Below are 20,232 nucleotides of genomic sequence, written 5' to 3'. Positions count from 1 at the left end.
GCTGCACACATACAGGCTGAGTGGGGATACAGCACAGGACTGACCTACTGGCTGTACAGCAATCCGTCAATACATCTCCTGCCTGGGCTGCAGCACATACAGGCTGAGCGAGAAAACAGCACAGCACTGACCTGCTGACTGTACAGTAATCCGTCACTACAACTCCTGCCTGGGCTGCAGCACATACAGGCTGAGCGAGGATACAGCACAGCACTGACCTGCTGTCACTACATCTCCTGCTGGGCTGCAGCACATAAAGGCTGAGTGGGGATACAGCACTGCACTGACCTGCTGGCTGTACAGTAATCCGTCACATCTCCTGCCTGGGCTGCAGCACAAGTGTATTGTCCTAATCGCGAATATCCGCCAAGCAGTTCTTAGACATTTTGCACTCATTAGGTTTACTTAGGATATATAGAAAACAATATTTAATATGTAGGTTTTCTAACATACATGAAATAGGACATATTATATATTGTTTTTTCCGTAATGAATTGGGCTTGAACACAAACAAAATGTACTTTTTCTGAAGATAACATTTTTGAGTGAAATACGTTAAAAAATAGTGAAATAAAAAATAAATAAATAAATAATTTTCCTGACAAAAATGTTACTGTTTAGAAACAAAGCCCTGATTCTGTTGAATCCAACTATACCAGATATGTATTGGTATCCAACTCTTCCTGTCCTGGAATAGGTGTGCCAGTACAGGTAGCCAGATATAGGTTCAGCCAGCATAGGTAGCCTGGAATAGGTGCCCCCAGTACAGGTATAGGTTCAGCCAATATAGGTAGCCATGTATAGGTCCCACCAATAAAGGTAGCCAGATATAGGTGCAGCCAGTCTAGGTAGCCAGGAATAGGTGCCTCAGTATAGGTAGCATGTATAAGTGCACCAATATACAGGGAGTGCAGAATTATTAGGCAAGTTGTATTTTTGAGGAATAATTTTATTATTGAACAACCATGTTCTCAATGAACCCAAAAAAAACTCATTAATATCAAAGCTGAATATTTTTGAAAGTAGTTTTTAGTTTGTTTTTAGTTTTAGCTACTTTAGAGGGATATTTGTGTGTGCAGGTGACTATTACTGTGCATAATTATTAGGCAACTTAACAAAAAACAAATATATACCCATTTCAATTATTTATTTTTACCAGTGAAACCAATATAACATCTCAACATTCACAAATATACATTTCTGACATTCAAAAACAAAACAAAAACAAATCAGTGACCAATATAGCCACCTTTCTTTGCAAGGACACTCAAAAGCCTGTCATCCATGGATTCTGTCAGTGTTTTGATCTGTTCACCATCAACATTGCGTGCAGCAGCAACCACAGCCTCCCAGACACTGTTCAGAGAGGTGTACTGTTTTCCCTCTTTGTAAATCTCACATGTTATGATGGACCACAGGTTCTCAATGGGGTTCAGATCTGGTGAACAAGGAGGCCATGTCATTAGTTTTTCTTCTTTTATACCCTTTCTTGCCAGCCACGCTGTGGAGTGCTTGGACGCGTGTGATGGAGCATTGTCCTGCATGAAAATCATGTTTTTCTTGAAGGATGCAGACTTCTTCCTGTACCACTGCTTGAAGAAGGTGTCTTCCAGAAACTGGCAGTAGGACTGGGAGTTGAGCTTGACTCCATCCTCAACCCGAAAAGACCCCACAAGCTCATCTTTGATGATACCAGCCGAAACCAGTACTCCACCTCCACCTTGCTGGCGTCTGAGTCGGACTGGAGCTCTCTGCCCTTTACCAATCCAGCCACGGGCCCATCCATCTGGCCCATCAAGACTCACTCTCATTTCATCAGTCCATAAAACCTTAGAAAAATCTTTCTGTCTTGAGATATTTCTTGGCCCAGTCTTGACGTTTCAGCTTGTGTGTCTTGTTCAGTGGTGGTCGTCTTTCAGCCTTTCTTACCTTGGCCATGTCTCTGAGTATTGCACACCTTGGGCTTGATTCACAAAGCGGTGCTAACCTACTTAGCACGTCTAAAGTCTTTAGACGCGCTAACCAGGGTGCTAAGTAGGTTAGCACCGGATTTCTCAATCAGATCGCGCGCTAACTTTGCGCGCGCAAAGTTTTACGCGCGCTAAGTCCCATAGGCTTTAATGGGCACTTCGCGCGAAGCGCCCTGTGCAGTACGCGCGTTAAGTTTTACGCGCGCTAAGTCCCATAGGCTTTAATGGGCACTTCGCGCGGAGCGCCCTGTGCAGTACGCGCGTAAAGTTTTACGCGCATAAAGTTTTGCGCGCGTAAACTTTTATGAGCGAAAAGCTTGTTTAGACGTGCTAAGGGGGCTTTCACAGGCGTGCTAACAGTTAACACCGCTTTGTGAATCAAGCCCCTTGTGCTTTTGGGCACTCCAGTGATGTTGCAGCTCTGAAATATGGCCAAACTGGTGGAAAGTGGCATCTTGGCAGCTGCACACTTGACTTTTCTCAGTTCATGGGCAGTTATTTTGCGCCTTGCTTTTTCCACACGCTTCTTGCGACCCTGTTGACTATTTTAAATGAAACACTTGATTGTTCGATGATCACGCTTCAGAAGCTTTGCAATTTTAAGAGTGCTGCATCCCTCTGCAAGATATCTCACTATATTGGACTTTTCTGAGCCTGTCAAGTCCTTCTTTTGACCCATTTTGCCAAAGGAAAGGAAGTTGCCTAATAATTATGCACACCTGATATAGGGTGTTGCTGTCATTAGACCACGCCCCTTCTCATTACAGAGATGCACATCACCTAATATGCTTAATTGGTAGTAGGCTTTCGAGCCTATACAGCTTGGAGTAAGACAACATGCATAAAGAGGATGATGTGATCACAATACTAATTTGCCTAATAATTTTGCACTCCCTGTAGGTAGCAGGTATAGGTGCCACTGTGGGGAGCGGGGCAGACATCTTCCCTCCCTTCACATGGGCCACCCACCTGTGGCCCCCTGCAAAGCTGGAGCACAGTGGTCAGCGTGTAATTAACTCACCCGATCGCTGGCTCCATGTGATATCCCCACTGGCAGTAGGCTTCTCCCTCCTCTCCCGATCTCTGTATGACGTGTAGTAGTCAGGCGTCATACAGGAAGTAGAGAGGAGACGGCGGGGATACCGCATGAAGCAAGCTACCTAGTGAGTAGTTCCACACCGACCGCTGCTCGACCTATGCAGGTGGGAGGAAGAAATGATGTCGCCCCTAGTATGTTGTTGGCAGTTGAAGCTCTTCCCTGCCAAAACACACCTAGTAGGTGCTTGGCAGGGAAAGGATTAAACAAATCTAAGTAGTCACCCCCTAGATTCTCACACTCCTGTAACACTGGCACAACAAGGCAGAGGAACAGAAAGTTACCTCTAGATTCTCACACTCCTGGACGGAATTCGATGGTAGACCAATCCACTTAATCTCCTTCTTCTCCTTAGAGATAATATTCATGGCCATCAATACATTAAGAGCATCATAAACCCTCCGCCTGATGTTCTTCTGGTCATAAGCCTGAAATGAGGAGGAAAAACCTTAAATAAGAGCTTGAAATTTGATTGGAAATTGCAATATGTGGTTTTACGTAGCATATGAGCCACTTGTCAGCTAGAAGTAATTTTTTTAGTACGATTAACAATGTCCAGTTTATGCTCTGCAGCAATCTTAAAGCAGTAGGGCCAGCCATACTTAAATAACATATTTATTGTACTGTCTACATTTTTATTTCAGTGAATTTTATATAGTAAATCAAGAGAAAACTGTTCCATGCATTTTACATCTTTATTGCCTCTGACTGAAGCCAATCCTAATGTCATTTCCTCCCTTACTCTTTTTTTCTCCTTTGCCTGAAATGGTGTATGCAAACTGCACTGTCATATCTAGCTTGCTTTGTAAACAGGAGCCTTCCTAAACAATCTGTTCAAATTCTAAGGCCCGATCAACAGAGTTCACAAAGGATCATCAAGGAGAGAAGAAAAAAAAAAGTCTGTAAACTCTTGCTTAGGTGATATCGGGACAGCAAAAGTTGCTGAAATGATAAGTAAAATTGTAGTTTTGCATTTACAGAACAAACATTCATAATAAATGCAAACTGTCCTATAATCAATGATTTAATTAGTTTAATTTAGGATTAGTAAATGGATTCTAATTTATAGTCAGTAATAATACAGTACCTTACACAGTTTCCAGTCTGATGAAAAATTGATAGAAAACACACTTTGCACTGCTGAATAATGAAAGGTTCACTTGGTGGGAAAATAATAATGTCTAGATAGCACATTTCTTTCTTTACATGGAGTAGATGGGTGCTTATTCCCCACTTGTACCTGAAGCTTTCTTGATTGCAAACCCAGCGCTGATTACACAGCTAGCTGCAATCAGGAATAGTCAGCACTCAGTAAGTGGTCAAATATTTTTAGGCATCTGTACAGTGGAAGTACAATTGTTACTGCAGTATTATTATTTTGGATTTATATAGCGGTTAGAATCTTCTGTTTCTCTGTATAAATGCTTATGTTTGTATATATCTAATACAAAGTTTTGTGTGGCAATAAACAATGAGTGTCAATGAGCTTCTGAGTGTGTTTAGATGCCATGCAAACCAACATATCTCCATCCATTTTATGGCTGATACATACCATGTAACTTCCAGCCAGATCCACGGAGTGATGGATAAGTTCCAGAATGTCCGATCTGCTTCCGATAGAGAAAAGGATGGATTTTGTGAAGTACTAGTTTCAAAATTCATCCCTTTTTTCAATCGGAAGCAGATTGAATACGCCGTAAACTATCGATATGACTGGAAAATTGCACGGTGTGCATCAGCCATAACAGTCCAAGAAAGAGTGGTGATGGGAGATTTCTACCAGCACGATTTGTCACTAGTAGAGTTACCCGTAATCAAAATTACAAGTTGCAATTACTGGCCGCAGGAGAGGGAGGGTTAAAGCCAATGGAAACCGCTCATTAAAAAAAGAAAACAGATACTTACCTAAGGAGAGGGATGGCTCTGGGTCCTAATGAGCCTTCCTCTTCTCTCCCGCTACCTGCCGTGCTGCGTTGTCCCCAGGAGCTGTATTTGACTAAATTGGTCAAATACTGCTCCTTCCACCAGTGACTTAGGAAAGGCTTCGGGAGCCTGAGTCCTCCCGAAGACGGCCGCTCCATATTGCGCACGCGCAGTATGGAGTCGCCTGTCTTCAGGAGGACTTTGCTCCTGAAGACTTCCGATGTCCCCCGCAGCGGGGGATTGGAACGGGGGATCCAGCACTGCACTGAGGGCACCAGGAGAGTAGAGGGAAGGCTCATTAGGACCTAGAGCCTTCCCTCTCCTTAGGTATGTATCTGGTTTCTTTTTTTAATGAGCAGTTCCCATTGGCTTTAAAAACTTACCCATGCTGATGCCTATAGCTGATGTGCTCCACTTGCATTTCATGTCATCTTCCATATCACTCCCATGCTTCCTCCTCCAACCCGGAAGGATTAAAGAGAACCCGAGGCGGGGTTCTCACAACAAAATCCGCATACAGAGGCTGGCTCTGCCTATCGAGCCCAGCCTCTGTTGCTAATCCGATCCCCCCTAAATCCCACCTGCACTCAGCCAGACCCCATAAATCACAGCCGCGCTGTGCGGCTGTGTTTACCTTCCGAACGTCAGTCTCGGCGCTCCCCTGGCCTCCTGCAGAGCTCCGGTCCCCACCCGCGTCCCTTCATTCCAATCAGCGTGGAGGGAAGGGACGTGGGCGGGGACCGGAGCGTTACAGGAGGCGGGGGAGAGAGGAGACTGACGTTCGGAAGCTAAACACAGCCGCTGCTGACAGGCTGCGTGTCGGCAGCGCGGCTGTAATTTATGGGGTCTGGCTGAGCGCAGGGGGGATTTAGGGGGGGGATCTGATTAGCAACAGAGGCTGGGCTCTATAGGCAGAGCCAGCCTCTGTATGGGGATTTTGTTGTGAGAACCCCGCCTCGGGTTCTCTTTAAGCATGGAAGTGACGTGGAACGCATCAGTTATAGACCGCGGCATAAGTACATTAATCAAGACTATGGCCTCGATTCATAAAACTGCCTGCGAGCGGGGAAAGTCGAGCGGGGAAACACCGCTGTCGGTATTTCCGCCTTCAGGGTGGTAATTCATAAAAATTTAGCTACTTGTGATATACGTGCGGAGATACTCCGCTGTAGGCAGGCGTTAGGCTGTCGGGAGACATGCGGAAACAGGGGAAGCAGGCGGAATCCCTCCGTGCGGTGTTCTCTCTGCAGCTGCTTGGGAGGTCTGTCCCATTCACTGCAACGGATTCCGCACGCTTCTCGCCACATCAGAGGTAGCGGTAATACCCGTCCGCATACCGCTACCTCTAATCTTTATGAATTGACATTTGTTACTGTTGCTGTGATAATCACCGCGCAAGGCGGTGATTGATCACTCTGCTCGCAAATGTCGGCTTTTCATGCGGAAAAAGCCTTTATGAATGCATATTTTGGTGTGTGGTCGGTAAAGTGAGCGTTTTTTTGCATTTCCGAATGCGGGAATGCTTTATGAATCGAGGCCAAAGTGTAATTTACAAGGAATGTAACTCATTCAAATCCCTAATATCCAAATCCAGATTGTCTAATTTGGGATGTCTATCCATAATGCTTTTGGATACAAATCCTGCCATACACATTTTTCTGGGCAATTAAAAGACTTCTGTAGAATCAGCCAGGAATCTATTGCTGCAACTTTCAAACAATTTTGGCCCAATTTGCAATCCAAAGCATGGAGGATAAATGACTACATAGGATTGCTCTGCAATTTCTGATTCTGTATTTCTGATCAGGGAGAGATGAATCACATTCCATAACAGGCCACTATTGACACGTATGGCTAGTAGGGATGATCAATGAGATACAAATAATTTAGAGTTCATGCAGAATTATGTACATTTATTAAGCAAATATATGCAGATTAAAAATGGACCAATCAATTTCTGTGGGAGGTGATTGGCCCATTTTCAAGCTGCATATATGTGCATAAAAATTTACATAATTCTGCATGAACTCGGAAATATTGGCATCTCTTTAATCAGCCCTGATAGCTAGGTTTAAACATTTTATCGTAAAATGGAGGTAAAGCTGTGTGTTCAGCATCTTAAAGGAAGACACGTTAAATTCACTCTAAAACTGTCTAAGGGCTATGGCCCACTTGAGTGATTTTAGCAACGTTTTGGTATTTCTGATGATCGCTGATGACTCCAAAAGCACCATGCTAATGAAATTCAATAGAGACAAATCCACAGGAGCTATTGCGGTTAGGGAAATCACAAATGCGAGCCCTGCATCATTTTTGGAGCAATTACTCCAAAACAAAATATAGGAATGCTGCAATACTGCTTTTTATTTGCTGTACAAAATCGATTTTGCAGCGATTTTACTACCAAAACCAATTAAAAAATGGATTTTACAAATCAAAACTGCTCTACAAATGTAAGCACTAAAATAAAATTGCTTACAAAACGCTAAACAATTGCGGCTGCGATTAGCGATCTGTAGTGGCTGCCTAGCTTTAATGTATGAACAAGTACAGGAACAAGTGCAGTTAATAATTTAGTGAGGGCATACACCATACATTACAAGACAAACAAGAGTACCATATACATTTTACTTACAGAGTCGGAGGTCAGGTGACCAGCAGAGGTTGTAAATTCAGCCACCAGCTCATCAGCTACCTCATTGTAGGACGTGGTTCCTTTGGTCTGAACCTTCTCACAGACCTTCATAGAGAAATGCCGAAGGCCCTTCCCACTTTTCTCACCTCTTTTGCTTCTCTTACTGTAGGTAGAAAACATAAAAATAACCTATTACAGCCGTACAACCAAGGACAACACAGCATTGTTAGCATTGCGGCTGCTCATAATGGTAAAACTCAAACTGTAGCAACAACAGAGAACATGTAAGTTCAGCTCAGCATCACAGCTTACAAAATTAACAACAGAAAATTGATACATTGTAAGCGCGGATACATTTCACTTCACTCTACAGCAGTGGTCCTCAAACTAAGGCCCGCGGGCCGAATGTGGCCCCCTGAGGCTTTTTTACCGGCCCACCACACACAAAATGTATTACTTATAGATGCGGTCAGCTACATCTTTAAATATTGGTGGTCCGCATATAGAATAGCAGTGTTGGCACCACCCATCCACATGGAAACCAGAAAGCAGTAATTTGCTGGTTTCCAATCAAATTACACTTCAGGTGACACTGCTGTCCAAGTGGACTGCAGGTTTTCACCTGTGTATGCTTCACTGTCTGGCCTGTAAAGACTTCATTTTATGTATACTCCGGCCCCCCAGCAGTCTGAAGTATGTGGACCCGGCCCTCGACCCAAAACGTTTGGGGACCCCTGCTCTACAGTGATGCTGTGAGGAAATAACTTGCTAGCTGTTGTACCTCAGAGGCGAGTCACATGACCAGCTGCTGGAGACACTGGGGATGGAAATCGCAGTACAATTTTCAAGAAGAATTGTACTGTGTGCATGTGTAGAATGCTCCCAGTGACTGAAGTGGGACTGAGGAGGCGGGTGGTCAGGGCCAGGCATGCGCAGTAGCTGTGACTAGAACTCCAGTTGCAGATCTTTCTGAGGGGCAGCAGAGCAACACAGGACACCCAGAGGAGTCCGAGGGACCTGAAAGACGAGTGGCTGGAAGAAGCCCCAGGTAAGTAAAAATCCACTTTTTAAATGTCAATTCAGGTGTGCTTTAAGGTGATACAAGTGATGCACAGGCAGCAATGACCGCAGGTATCCCAGGACATACCAGGTGGCTGTGAGACTCATCTGGGACAAGAATACCAATTACTAATATATTTGCAAATGGCAATAAAAGCACAAACTGGCACAATGTATTAGGCTTAAAGTATAACTGTCAGGCATAAAATCAAAAATCAATTATTTGTATCTGGTAAACAAGTAATAAGGATGCTAACCAGGGAATCCAAAAGTTAAAATCACTCTTACTTTTCTTGTTGATAAATGATCATTCCCCAGTTTACATGACTCTTATTTGGTACACACACAATTTGGTACATAAAGAGGAAGTTGGAGGGCATGCCGGGTTGTCTTTTTTTGCTTCTCTACTTCCCCTCAGACTTAACTAATGCAGCCTGATCAGCTGAAGCCTCTTTCCCTCCTGTTTTCCTCTCCCACACCTCTGTTCCTCTCTGATTGGCCAATATTTCTCATGCTGAGACAATGCACTTTCTATAGTGAAGGGCGGGCAAATCAGGCAGAGGAGAATAAGGGAGGAAATTACATCAGGATTGGCTTCAAAATAGTCACAGTTAAAATGGGAAATGCTAAGAAGGATTTTCTTTTTTTCCTTTTCTGTAGAAAAATCACTATAATCCAAACGTGGACAATGCAATATATATGTTATGTAAGTAGAGCAAGTATTTATCTACTTATATATGTTTTTTTACATAGTATGGCTGACAGCTCATCTTTTTATTATTATTGATTTATAAAGCGCCAACATATTCTGTGGCACTGTACAAAAAGCCACCCTCTCTCAAGAGCCCCTCTGAAATAAAAAATGTGCAATACACTGGTGCATCGGAATAAATTAGACTATCAAGGTAATTTACTTTAATAATTCAATTCAAAAAGTAAAACTCCTATATAATATAGAATTATGACACACAAAGTGGTGTATTTCAAGTATTAATTTCTTTTCATGTTGCCGATTATGGCCTCTAGGCAATGACAACACCAACTTCAGTAAAATTTGAATACTGTAATTCAATATTGTAAACTGAGGTGATGTTTGTATAGTTTTGATTAAACATTACTTCCAGTATAAAAGACAGAGCCTTTTTTAAAGTATGGTACTCTTTCAGGGCCAGGTTAGGTCCGAAACATGTCAGTAGTTTCACCACGTGGCTGGAAATGGTACACACACACACAGGTGTCCAACTCAAGGCCCGCGGGCCGAATGCAGTCCTTCATGCCATTGTATGTGGCCCTCGAAAGCTTCCATTGTCCATCATTGTAAGTGGCAATAGAACAACAGCGCACTGTCTTCCCGTCCAGAGGAGCACACCGCCACAGCGCTTCTGATTGAAACATTGTCCATTTCATTTGGGGCGCAGCAATAATCCATAAACACCCTCCAACGAAAATTAGCATGGGGACCCCTCCTTGGACCCAAATCCCCAACAACCCCCTTAACTGGTAAAACACACACCTTCCCCTCCGACACCATCTCCGTACATAGCAAGGTAGTGCAGCGGAGCAGATATTTACCTGCTCCAGTGATGCGTTGTTTCTCTTCATTCTGGCTGTTGCCTGCTCTGGGCTGTGAAATGTCTCAGGAGCCAGAAGTATGCAGCATAGTGCATGTCGCTATCAGGAAGATCAGAGGAGACACAAAGTAGCACTGAAGCAGGCAAATATCTATCTGCTCCACTGCACTACTCTGCAGAAGGGGGAGCAGCAGATCCACCACGGCTGCTATAGTTACGCCTCTTGGTTTGAGACACTTCAATGTTAAATCTTAAACAATTTGGCCCGTGACTTAGACTGTGTTTTGCATAATCTTCGTCACTCTCAAGCCTCATACTCACGGGCTACAACTGTCGCCGCAACCACATGGCACGCACGTGTTGCCGCGACAGGTCGCCCGTGTGTATGAGGTGCGCACCCTGAACCGTCGCTCGTCGCTGCTGTCGGCAGGTGATTGGCGTGGTCAATCGCCTGCAACAGCTGTCGCCACAACATCAATGCAACTGTCGCTAGTCCGCCGTGTGTATGCGGACTAGCGACAGCAATGCCATACACAATGTATGGAGCTTCCGGCGGAGGGGGGGGGGGGAACCTTCCGCGACAGCTTCCGCCTAATCTGTGTCCCTCTGTGTGCCGTGTGTAGCTGCCGTGTGTGTGTGTGTGTGTGTGTGTGTGTGTTTATGGCTCGAGCCACCTCTGGCTCATGTGTATGAGCCTTCAGAATGCACCTCAAAACTTTTGGCACCAGAGCTTTCTGTCATGCTGCCCCTACCCTTTGGAACTCAGTATCCCACCCAGTATAGATAGCCCCAACCCTGGAGTTATTCAAATCCAGACTGAAAAGCTACCCGATTCATTAGCATGCTTATTTTCTTCCCAGTTTAACTCCTTACCACCAATCACCCTTTCCTACTTTTTCCTATACTTAAACTACATGATAGCAGTGCTTCTGTCTGCTGTGGCCTTGTATGACATTAACCACTTTTTCCACCACTACAGTATATCTACGTCCTCTGTGACTTCATCTAAGCCACGAGTCAGTAGATATACGTCTTGTAGCTGAAACACAGCTGTGCAGGACTGGGCTTGCTCCTGTGCAGAACCTCCGACACCATCTCATTCTGCTATTTTAGTGCAAATTTTTATTTTAATTTGAGATTTGGAGCCTAGCACACGCAGCTGGGAGGGGTGATCAGGACACAGGACAGTTATTATTATTATTATTATTATTATTATTATTATTTATTGTATTTATAAAGCGCCAACATATTACGCAGCGCTGGACAATAAATATATACAATGATACAAGGATGACATACATAGGGTTATACACATAGAACAAAGTTATACATACAAATTGTACAAAATACATGATCATGCAATATGGGCTGGTTAGGTAGGCCCAGTAATACAAGTACAGGCTGTCATAGGACAGGAGCACATGATCCTGTAGATTACACTAGGGAGTGGAGGACCCTGCCAGAGGCTTACAATCTAAAGGGAGGGGTGGAAACACTAGGGGGGGCTGTTAAATATTCCTTAGAGAGTTACTGTGTGGTAGGAGGTGGGTAGGCCATCATAAAGAGGTGGGTTTTGAGGGCTTGCTTGAATGTGTTGAAAGAGGGAGCAAGTCTGATGGGTGGTGGAAGGGCATTCCAGAGGGTGGGGGCAGCTCTTGAGAAATCCTGCAGGCGGGCATGGGAGTGTGAAATGCGCGGGGTGGTGAGGCGAAGGTCGTTGGAGGAACGGAGGGGGCGACCTGGTGTATACTTGTGAACAAGCTGCGAGATGTAGGTAGGGCATGTTTTGTGCACAGATTTATACGCCAGGCATAGAATCTTGAAACTTATCCTGAGACGGATAGGGAGCCAGTGCAGGGATTCACAAAGGGGAGATGTGGATGCAGAGCGGTGGGAAGAATGGATGAGTCTTGCAGCCGCGTTCATCACTGATTGAAGGGGGGCAGTGCGTTTCAGGGGGAGGCCAGAAAGGAGTGAGTTACAGTAATCAAGGCGGGAGATGATGAGGGCATGGATGAGCAGTTTGGTCGTGTCCGGGGTTAAGAATGGGCGGATCTTGGAGATATTACGGAGGTGGAAATTGCAGGCTCTTGTGATGTTTTGGATGTGTGGGATGAAGGAGAGGTCAGAGTCCAAGGTGACACCCAGGCAGCGGGCCTGGGAGGTAGGGAGAATGGTTGTGTTGTCGATTGTGAGGTGGAAACCTGGGATGGGTGCAGCAGCATGGGGTGGAAGGATCAGGAGCTCAGTTTTGTCTAGGTTAAGCTTTAGGAACCTAGCTGACATCCAGGAGGAAATTGCTGAGAGACACGAGGAGACCTTGTTTATGGTGGTGGCTGAGAGATCAGGGGTATGGATGTGTCTCATGCTCCCTGTCACCTCCTTTCAACCAAAAAGATGGCTGCCCCCATAACAAAGATGGCTGCCCTCATGAAATCACAAACATTTGCCTGTTCTTTTAAAACAGAGTGGGTAAGAGATTATATTACCGATCTATTTTAAATTAACATAACTAATGTAACTTAATGACAGTATGTTTGTTTAGGCTAAAGTATACGTAACTGTAGGTTTTATACTGCAGTTATGTTGAATATTTGACTATTATATACACTGAATATTTCTTGCTATGGGGAAACATTTTCCACAGATTGGAGGCATCCTATACGTCTCTGGATTGGCTTGAATGTGACTACGTAGATGGATCTCTCAGTGAAAGTATTTCTGGATTTGCTTGCTGTGAATTAAAAAGCATAAGGGAACGAAAGGCTTAAAAAGGTAGATGGCAGGGGGTGGAGAAGTGCAACCAGGCTGTAATTGTTATGCCTTGACTGCAGCTTTTTATATATATCAACATGAAACACTTAATTGCTATACTTTTTCACTTCCTCTATAGGTGCCCCTTGATTCTGATGTATAGACAATACAGATATAACTGCAGGAACTCACTGCAGTAGCTGTGTCCCAATATACAGCCAGCTCTCTGTACACTGCAGAGCCGGTGTACATTGCAGAGCCTGGATGAAGGACACAGCGGACGACAGAAACGTTTCCTGACAAGTGGTTGCCACAGCGGCCAGGCGTTCCCGGGAAGCATGCAGGGCGATTAGTTCCAGATTCTTTGTTGGGCAAAGCAGCAGGAAGTGAATAGAAGTGGAAGAGTCAGGACTGTGCCAGGGACCAACTGGTCTGAACTGCTCAACATTTACAGCTTTCAGACAGGAGGCTCTATAGCATCTGCTCAGTGCTTTCACACATCTGAAGAATGGCGTATTGTGCGCTGCATTGTATGGAGTACGCGGGATACACACTGCACACATTACTGCGCTCCACAGAAGAACTACTAAAGGCCCAGATATTCCGCAAGACATGAGGCAACACAGCCCACTTCTCAGAGCTTCACCTTTTATTACTTTTATTTTACTATTAACAGGAAAAATTCCCGCACTCCAGATCATCGTGCATCCTGATTGGCTGTATCTCCTACATAAAGGAGTATGCAGATTTTTTGTGCCCCATTAGCCTGCACAGTTGTTCAAAGCAAATGAATCAGAAAGTAATCATGATTAGCATTTGTTTAAAGTGGACCTGAACTCTTGCACAAGATAGAAGGAAAAACAGAGAGAAATGCACCCGTTTGTATTTAGAGAGTTTAGCCTGTCTTATTCCCTCTTATCTGCGACTAATCACAAGATATAATTTGATCCCTTAACCTGACTGCCACGGTAGATAAGCTCCTTTGAAAGCACAGGATGTTGACAATATGCCTGCTTCCATGAAAGCAGCAAGTAAACACACTGCAGATTTATTGCAGGATTTGTATCAGCTGTAACAAAGAAATGTGTTTCTTTGAAGGTTATTATGCTGTTGAGTATCTTTTAGAGCAGAGAAGCGGTTTTGTGTTCAGGTCGACTTTAAGTAGCGCCAATATATTACGCAGCACTGAATAATACATGGGCAATATTTTCAGGAAGAGGCTGAAAAAACAGCTACTGCTACTTTATTTTCACAGTATATCATGAATGAACAAATTAGAAAGGAATTTGGGAACCAGCCTATCCAATCCAGGCGTTAGGATGACACTTTTAGCGTCATCTCCACTCATAATAACTGAACATGCAATATAATTAGGCAGCAGTGATCATTTTTAATAGCTGCCTGACTCCTGGGATTTGTTCGGCTCAGCAATGTATTATTTCTCTTATTGAATACCTCACATATTCATGGCAGCACGGTGGCTTAGTGGTTATAACTGTATCTGCATGAAGTTTGTACGTTTTCTCCGTGTCTGTGTGGGTTTCCTGAAGGCACTCCAGTTTCCTCATATCCCAAAAACATAGACGATGATACATATACTACACAATACATATATAGACATATGACTACGGTAGAGATTAGATTGTGAGCCCCCCTAAGGGACAGTTAAGGGACAAGACAATATACTCTGTACAGCATTGCGGAAGATGTCAGCGCTATAGAAATACTAAATAAGAATAACAATGTCACTCAGGGCACTTTCTCACCTCTCTGTATGCATACGTTGGAGAAAGGGGATGGGTAATTTCAGCGGCATGCGATACCGCTAGTGGAATATGGGCAATACTGCTAAGGCTTTTACCTATGAAGCAGGAAATCTGGATGTCAAATTCCACCCCTAGCAATTTCCTAATCTAGCCCCTACTGTAAACCCTACGCCTAACACTACCCATCACTGCCTAATAAAATTCAGGCTTTGGCTATTGTCGACGCCCAAATTACATACAGGGCGCCAAGTAACATTGTGGTCATATCAGCAGGTGTCGTGTGGTGCCAAAACACTTGCTTCACTCTGTCCTGCTTATTTCTATTCACGCATCTCTCAATGTATAAATCCTAGTGTGACTGGAAAGCTGGCCATACACATATACAGTGCATCCCAATGTTCTAACTCTATCCCTTACAGAAAGAAATAGATATCCATCACTCAGGGCATCGATTCCAGCAGGCAATTTATTAAAAATTGATTGAAGCGCAGCATTGAACTGTTCAATGCAGTGCAGCACTATGGGCCATCGATCTACTGCCGCTCTTGCCCTGGCCGAAGTCAACCTAGATTTTCCGACCTGTCCGATCCATGCGTTCAATTGATTTGTCAAAAAGCATTTGATAGAACATTTTTGGGGAATCTAACTGGAAAATCTTTGTGTTGGGCATTTTAAGGACCAATATAAACCAAGCAACATTTACTGGCCAGGCCAAGGCTGGGAAGGCACTAGCATCTCCTTGCAGAGCCCAGAGGGCACGTCTGTGTCTCCTCGAGTGCTCCATTCCCCGCTCAGCCATATGCAGAGAGGTGCACAGTGGAAGGCACAGGCACAACTCACTTAAAGGGACTCCGAGCAGTGCAGAAACTATGGAAAGATGCATATCATTTTAAAGCTCTCTTTCTCTTCATTCCAATGATATATAAACCACCGCCCTACGCCTTTTAGTTTTCGCTATTTTCGCGATCGAAATTGCAGCGGCTTCGATCGCGAAAATAGAGAAAACTAAAAGGCGTAGGGCGAAGATTTAGGGGTCGTCAGAAAGAGGAGAAAGAGAGCTTTAAAATGATATCCATCTTTGCATAGTTATATTGCATTACACAGGGCGACTTTTTCTCAAAGTCAGCAGCTCCATTCAGCAGAAAAAGTCGCCCTGTGTAATACAATGTAACTATGGAAAGATGGATATCATTTTAAAGCTCTCTTTCTCCTCTTTCTGGCGACCCCTAAATCGTCGCTCTACGCCTTTTAGTTTTCTCTATTTTCGCAATCGAAGTCGCGGACGCGGCAATTTCAAACGCGAAAATAACGAAAACTAAAAGGCGTAGGGTGGTGGTTTATATATCATTGAAAAGAGGAGAAAGAGCTTTAAAATGATATCCATCTTTCCATAGTTTCTGCACTGCTCGGAGTCCCTTTAAAGTAGTACTGTAGGAGGGTAGGGGGAAAAAAAAAAAGTTGAACTTACCTGGGGCTTCTAATGGTCCCCCGCAGACATCCTGTTCCCGCGCAGCCACTCACCGATGCTCTGGTCCCCCAACTCCAGTTCACTTCTGGAATTTCCGACTTTAAAGTCGGAAACCCACTGTGCCTGCATGGCCATGTCCTTGCTCCCCCTGACGCCACCAGGAGCATACTGGGCAGGCTCAGATCATACTGGGCATGGGCAATACACTTCTGGTGACATCAGCGGGAGGGAGGGTGCGGCCGAGCAGACGCAGTGGTTTTCCTACTTTAAAGTCGCAAATTCTGGAAGTGAACTGGAGGCAGAAACCGAAGCATCGGTAATTGGCTGCGTGGGCACAGAATGTCTGTGGGGCACCATTAGAAGCCCCAGGTAAGTTCAACTCTTTTTCCTCCTACCCCCTATCGTCATGGCCGTTTCTACGGCCGTGCAGAGCGTGCCGCCGCCCGGGGCGCTGCTGGGAGGGGGGCGCTGTGATGGAGGGGGGAGCCGCAGCCGCGGGGAGGGCAGCTCGACCTCTCCCTCCCTCTCCCCGGGCCGCCCTCCATGCGATTCCCCCTCGGACGGAGTGCAGAGTAATGCACAGGGAAGCGCTATAGAAAACTACTCACCTCGCTGACTCCAAGCGCTGCTCTCTCGCCGCCAGTCTCATCTCTGCCTACACGCTGATACACACACACGCTGCTAAACAGGAAGCAGCGTGTGTGTGCATCAGCGTGTAGGCAGAGAGGAGACTGGCTGCGGCTCCCCCCTCCATCAGGGGGGCACCTACCTAACCTATACTGGGGCAGCTACCTATCTAACCTATCCTGGGGGGCACCTACCTAATCTAACCTATACTGGGGGGCACCTACCTAATCTAACCTATACTGGGGGACACCTACCTAATCTAACCTATACTGGGGGGCAGCTACCTAATCTAACCTATACTGAGGGGGCAGCTACCTAATCTAACCTATACTGAGGGGGCAGCTACCTAATCTAACCTATACTGAGGGGGCAGCTACCTAATCTAACCTATACTGAGGGGCACCTACCTAGCTAACCTATACTGGGGGCACCTACCTATCTAATCTATCCTGGGGGGTACTTACCTAATCTAACCTATCCTGGGGGGCACCTACCTAATCTAACCTATACTGGGGGGCACCTACCTAATCTAACCTATACTGGGGGGCACCTACCTAATATAACCTATACTGGGTGGCAGCTACCTAATCTAACCTATACTGAGGGGGCAGCTACCTAATCTAACCTATACTGAGGGGGCAGCTACCTAATCTAACCTATACTGGGGGGCACTTACCCAATCTAACCTATACTGGGGGGCACCTACCTATCTAACCTATACTGGGGGGCAGCTACCTATCTAACCTATACTGGGGAGCAGCTACCTATTTAACCTATCCTGGGGGGCACCTACCTAATTTAACCTATCCTGGGGGGCACCTACCTAATCTAACCTATACTGGGTGCAGCTACCTAATCTAACCTATACTGAGGGGGCAACTACCTAATCTAACCTATACTGGGGGGCACCTACCTATCTAACCTATACTGGGGGGCACCTACCTATCTAACCTATACTGGGGGGCACCTACCTATCTAACCTATACTGGGGGGCAGCTACCTATCTAACCTATACTGGGGGCAGCTACCTATCTAACCTATACTGGGGGCAGCTACCTATCTAACCTATACTGGGGACAGCTACCTATCTAACCTGGGGGGCAGCTACCTAATCTAACCTATACTGAGGGGGCAGCTACCTAATCTAACCTATACTGGGGGTCACCTACCTATCTAACCTATACTGGGGGGCACCTACCTATCCTATACTGGGGGGCACCTACCTATCTAACCTATACTGGGGGGCACCTTCCTATCTAACCTATAGTGGGAGCATTAACTTATCTAACCTGTATTGGGGGCACCTACCTACCTACCTAGTCTATACAGGTGACAACTATACTGGCTACCTATATTGGAGGCACCTACCTAACTAACCTATACTGGGGGCATCTACCTATCTAACCTATGCGGGGGGCAACTATTCTGGCTACCTATATTAGAGGCACCCACCTAGCTAACCTGTACTGGGGGCACCTAACTATCTAACTTATACCGGGGACGCCTGCCTATCTAACCTATTTTGTGGGCAACTATACTGGCTACCTATACTGGAGGCACCTACCTGGCTAACCTATACCGGAGGCAACTATACTGGCTCACCTATGCCTGGCTACCTATACTGGGGGGACCTATAGCTGGCTACCTATACTGGGGTACCTATTTTGGGGGAATCTATACTGAGTACAACTAGACCTGGCTAACCTACACTGCGGGCACCCATACCTTGCTGCGGGGGGGGGGGGGGGGCGCAATTTTTACACCCTCGCCCTGGGAGCATTTTAGCCTAGAAACTGCACTGCCTATCGTACTCCTTTAACACCGCCAGGAACTTCAGTATCTTCTTCACATCACACAGTTCTGCATCTCCTCTTTGATGCCCTCTAGTGGCAAGGCTCATTACCGCACCGTTGGAGTAGACAGGGAGGAGACACTAAACTGTACAACGCGGAGAATAGTTAATAGTTGCAGGGAGGGTGATATTACAAACACCTATGCAAATGAGCCGATACTCTCTCCACTCTGTGAATGAAAGGGAGTTTTCTGACAACACTTTTACAACAAGAAAGAGAGAGATACATAAGGAAAGATTTACAGCACTATAGGTCCTCATTTTAGTTGAAATCCTAATACTCACCTCTCAGAGAAGTCAGACTCTATGAACTCACGGGCACGTTTTCTGTCCCTGGAAAAAAACAAACAAAAAACAGATAGAATTAGGTCATTCTGCATTAGATACACATGAAGGCCCAGTTCACACTGGCAATTAGTGGCAAACGGATCTGTGAAACAGATCTGATTACTGGTCGATCACCTCCATTTTCACTCAGTTTCTGTTCAACTGCTTCTGTTCCCCCACATCCCCTCCAGAACTCCATCCACAAAGCGGATTTGGCTCGCTTAAATGGTCTGTTTCTTCACTAATGTGAAGAAACGTTCCATTTTCTCACTGCCCCCAAAAGCACTTCAGCTTCCGTTTCCTTTCTGCTGGGCTCAGCGGTCCAGAAAAATTGCTGCAGGACCAAATTTGCAGTCTGTTCAGCGGATCATGTGGAACGGATCGGTTCTAACAGACCAATGTGAATGGATCCATAGGTTAACATTGGACCGTTTTTCACCACCAGTGTGAACTGGGCCGAAGACTGAAGAGTCAACTCTCTAATTTCCCAACAGTTTTTAAGTAGACATCATGAGATGAGTGATAAGAGCAGCATTCCTTCTACAAACATTACAAATAAATGTGTCCAAAAATGAAGTTACCCAGGGATCCAGCTGGTAGTGTCTGTGATGTGGCTCTGAGTGACCATGGCTGACGTCGGTGCAGAGAACTGTCTCGCTATGAGAAGGTCTCTTCCTGCGCTCAATCTCTGGGGAGTGCTTATAATCTGGGAAGACAAACATAAAGATATGATTAATGCTGAATCCAGCTCACCCCGAGATTAGCTGCTCTCTTGTGAATAACAATCTCCCTAGTAGAACTTCTCATTATGCTCATTATTAACCCCAGAGCTCATTGAGACACAGGAAATTGGGGCTTTCCACTGTGACACCATACACTGCAGCTCAATGCTTCATTGTCAGGGGCAAGGTTTCAGGTTCAGGCTTCTGAGGTAAAAACAACAATTACATACACAAAACACAACCCATTACCATCTCTATTGTCCTAGCATCAATGAGTATGCATCCATACACTGGAGAGGTTACGCCTTGTTTAAATCACACCTGACGTGAGGCAAAGCTACACAAGATAAGCATAGAGGTATGTTTATGCTGGATCCTCATGCCTCAGTGCTATGTCTGTTCCTCTGCTCATTCCTCACGGTCCTAGTAATCAATCCTTGAAAAATGTGGCTTTTGGCTTGA

General features: G+C 45.2%; 1 protein-coding gene across 13 annotated transcripts in view; it reads right to left on the bottom strand.

Annotated features, from left to right (window-relative positions):
- Positions 1-20,232, bottom strand: part of TFDP2 (transcription factor Dp-2) — a 122,937-nt gene that overhangs the window by 37,677 nt on the left and 65,028 nt on the right. For all 13 annotated transcript variants that reach the window (XM_068280478.1, XM_068280467.1, XM_068280477.1 and 10 more), the window contains 4 exons: positions 19,630-19,754; positions 19,007-19,054; positions 7,625-7,787; positions 3,351-3,494 (listed from right to left, as the gene is read on the bottom strand). In XM_068280478.1, coding sequence (XP_068136579.1) covers positions 3,351-3,494; positions 7,625-7,787; positions 19,007-19,054; positions 19,630-19,676 — 402 coding nt within the window. In that variant the 5' untranslated portion in view covers positions 19,677-19,754. The remainder of the gene's footprint in view (positions 1-3,350; positions 3,495-7,624; positions 7,788-19,006; positions 19,055-19,629; positions 19,755-20,232) is intronic.

The sequence above is a fragment of the Hyperolius riggenbachi genome, chromosome 4 (genome assembly GCF_040937935.1).
Source record: "Hyperolius riggenbachi isolate aHypRig1 chromosome 4, aHypRig1.pri, whole genome shotgun sequence".
NCBI lineage: Eukaryota > Metazoa > Chordata > Amphibia > Anura > Hyperoliidae > Hyperolius > Hyperolius riggenbachi.
This window is presented reverse-complemented; position numbering and strand designations above follow the sequence as displayed.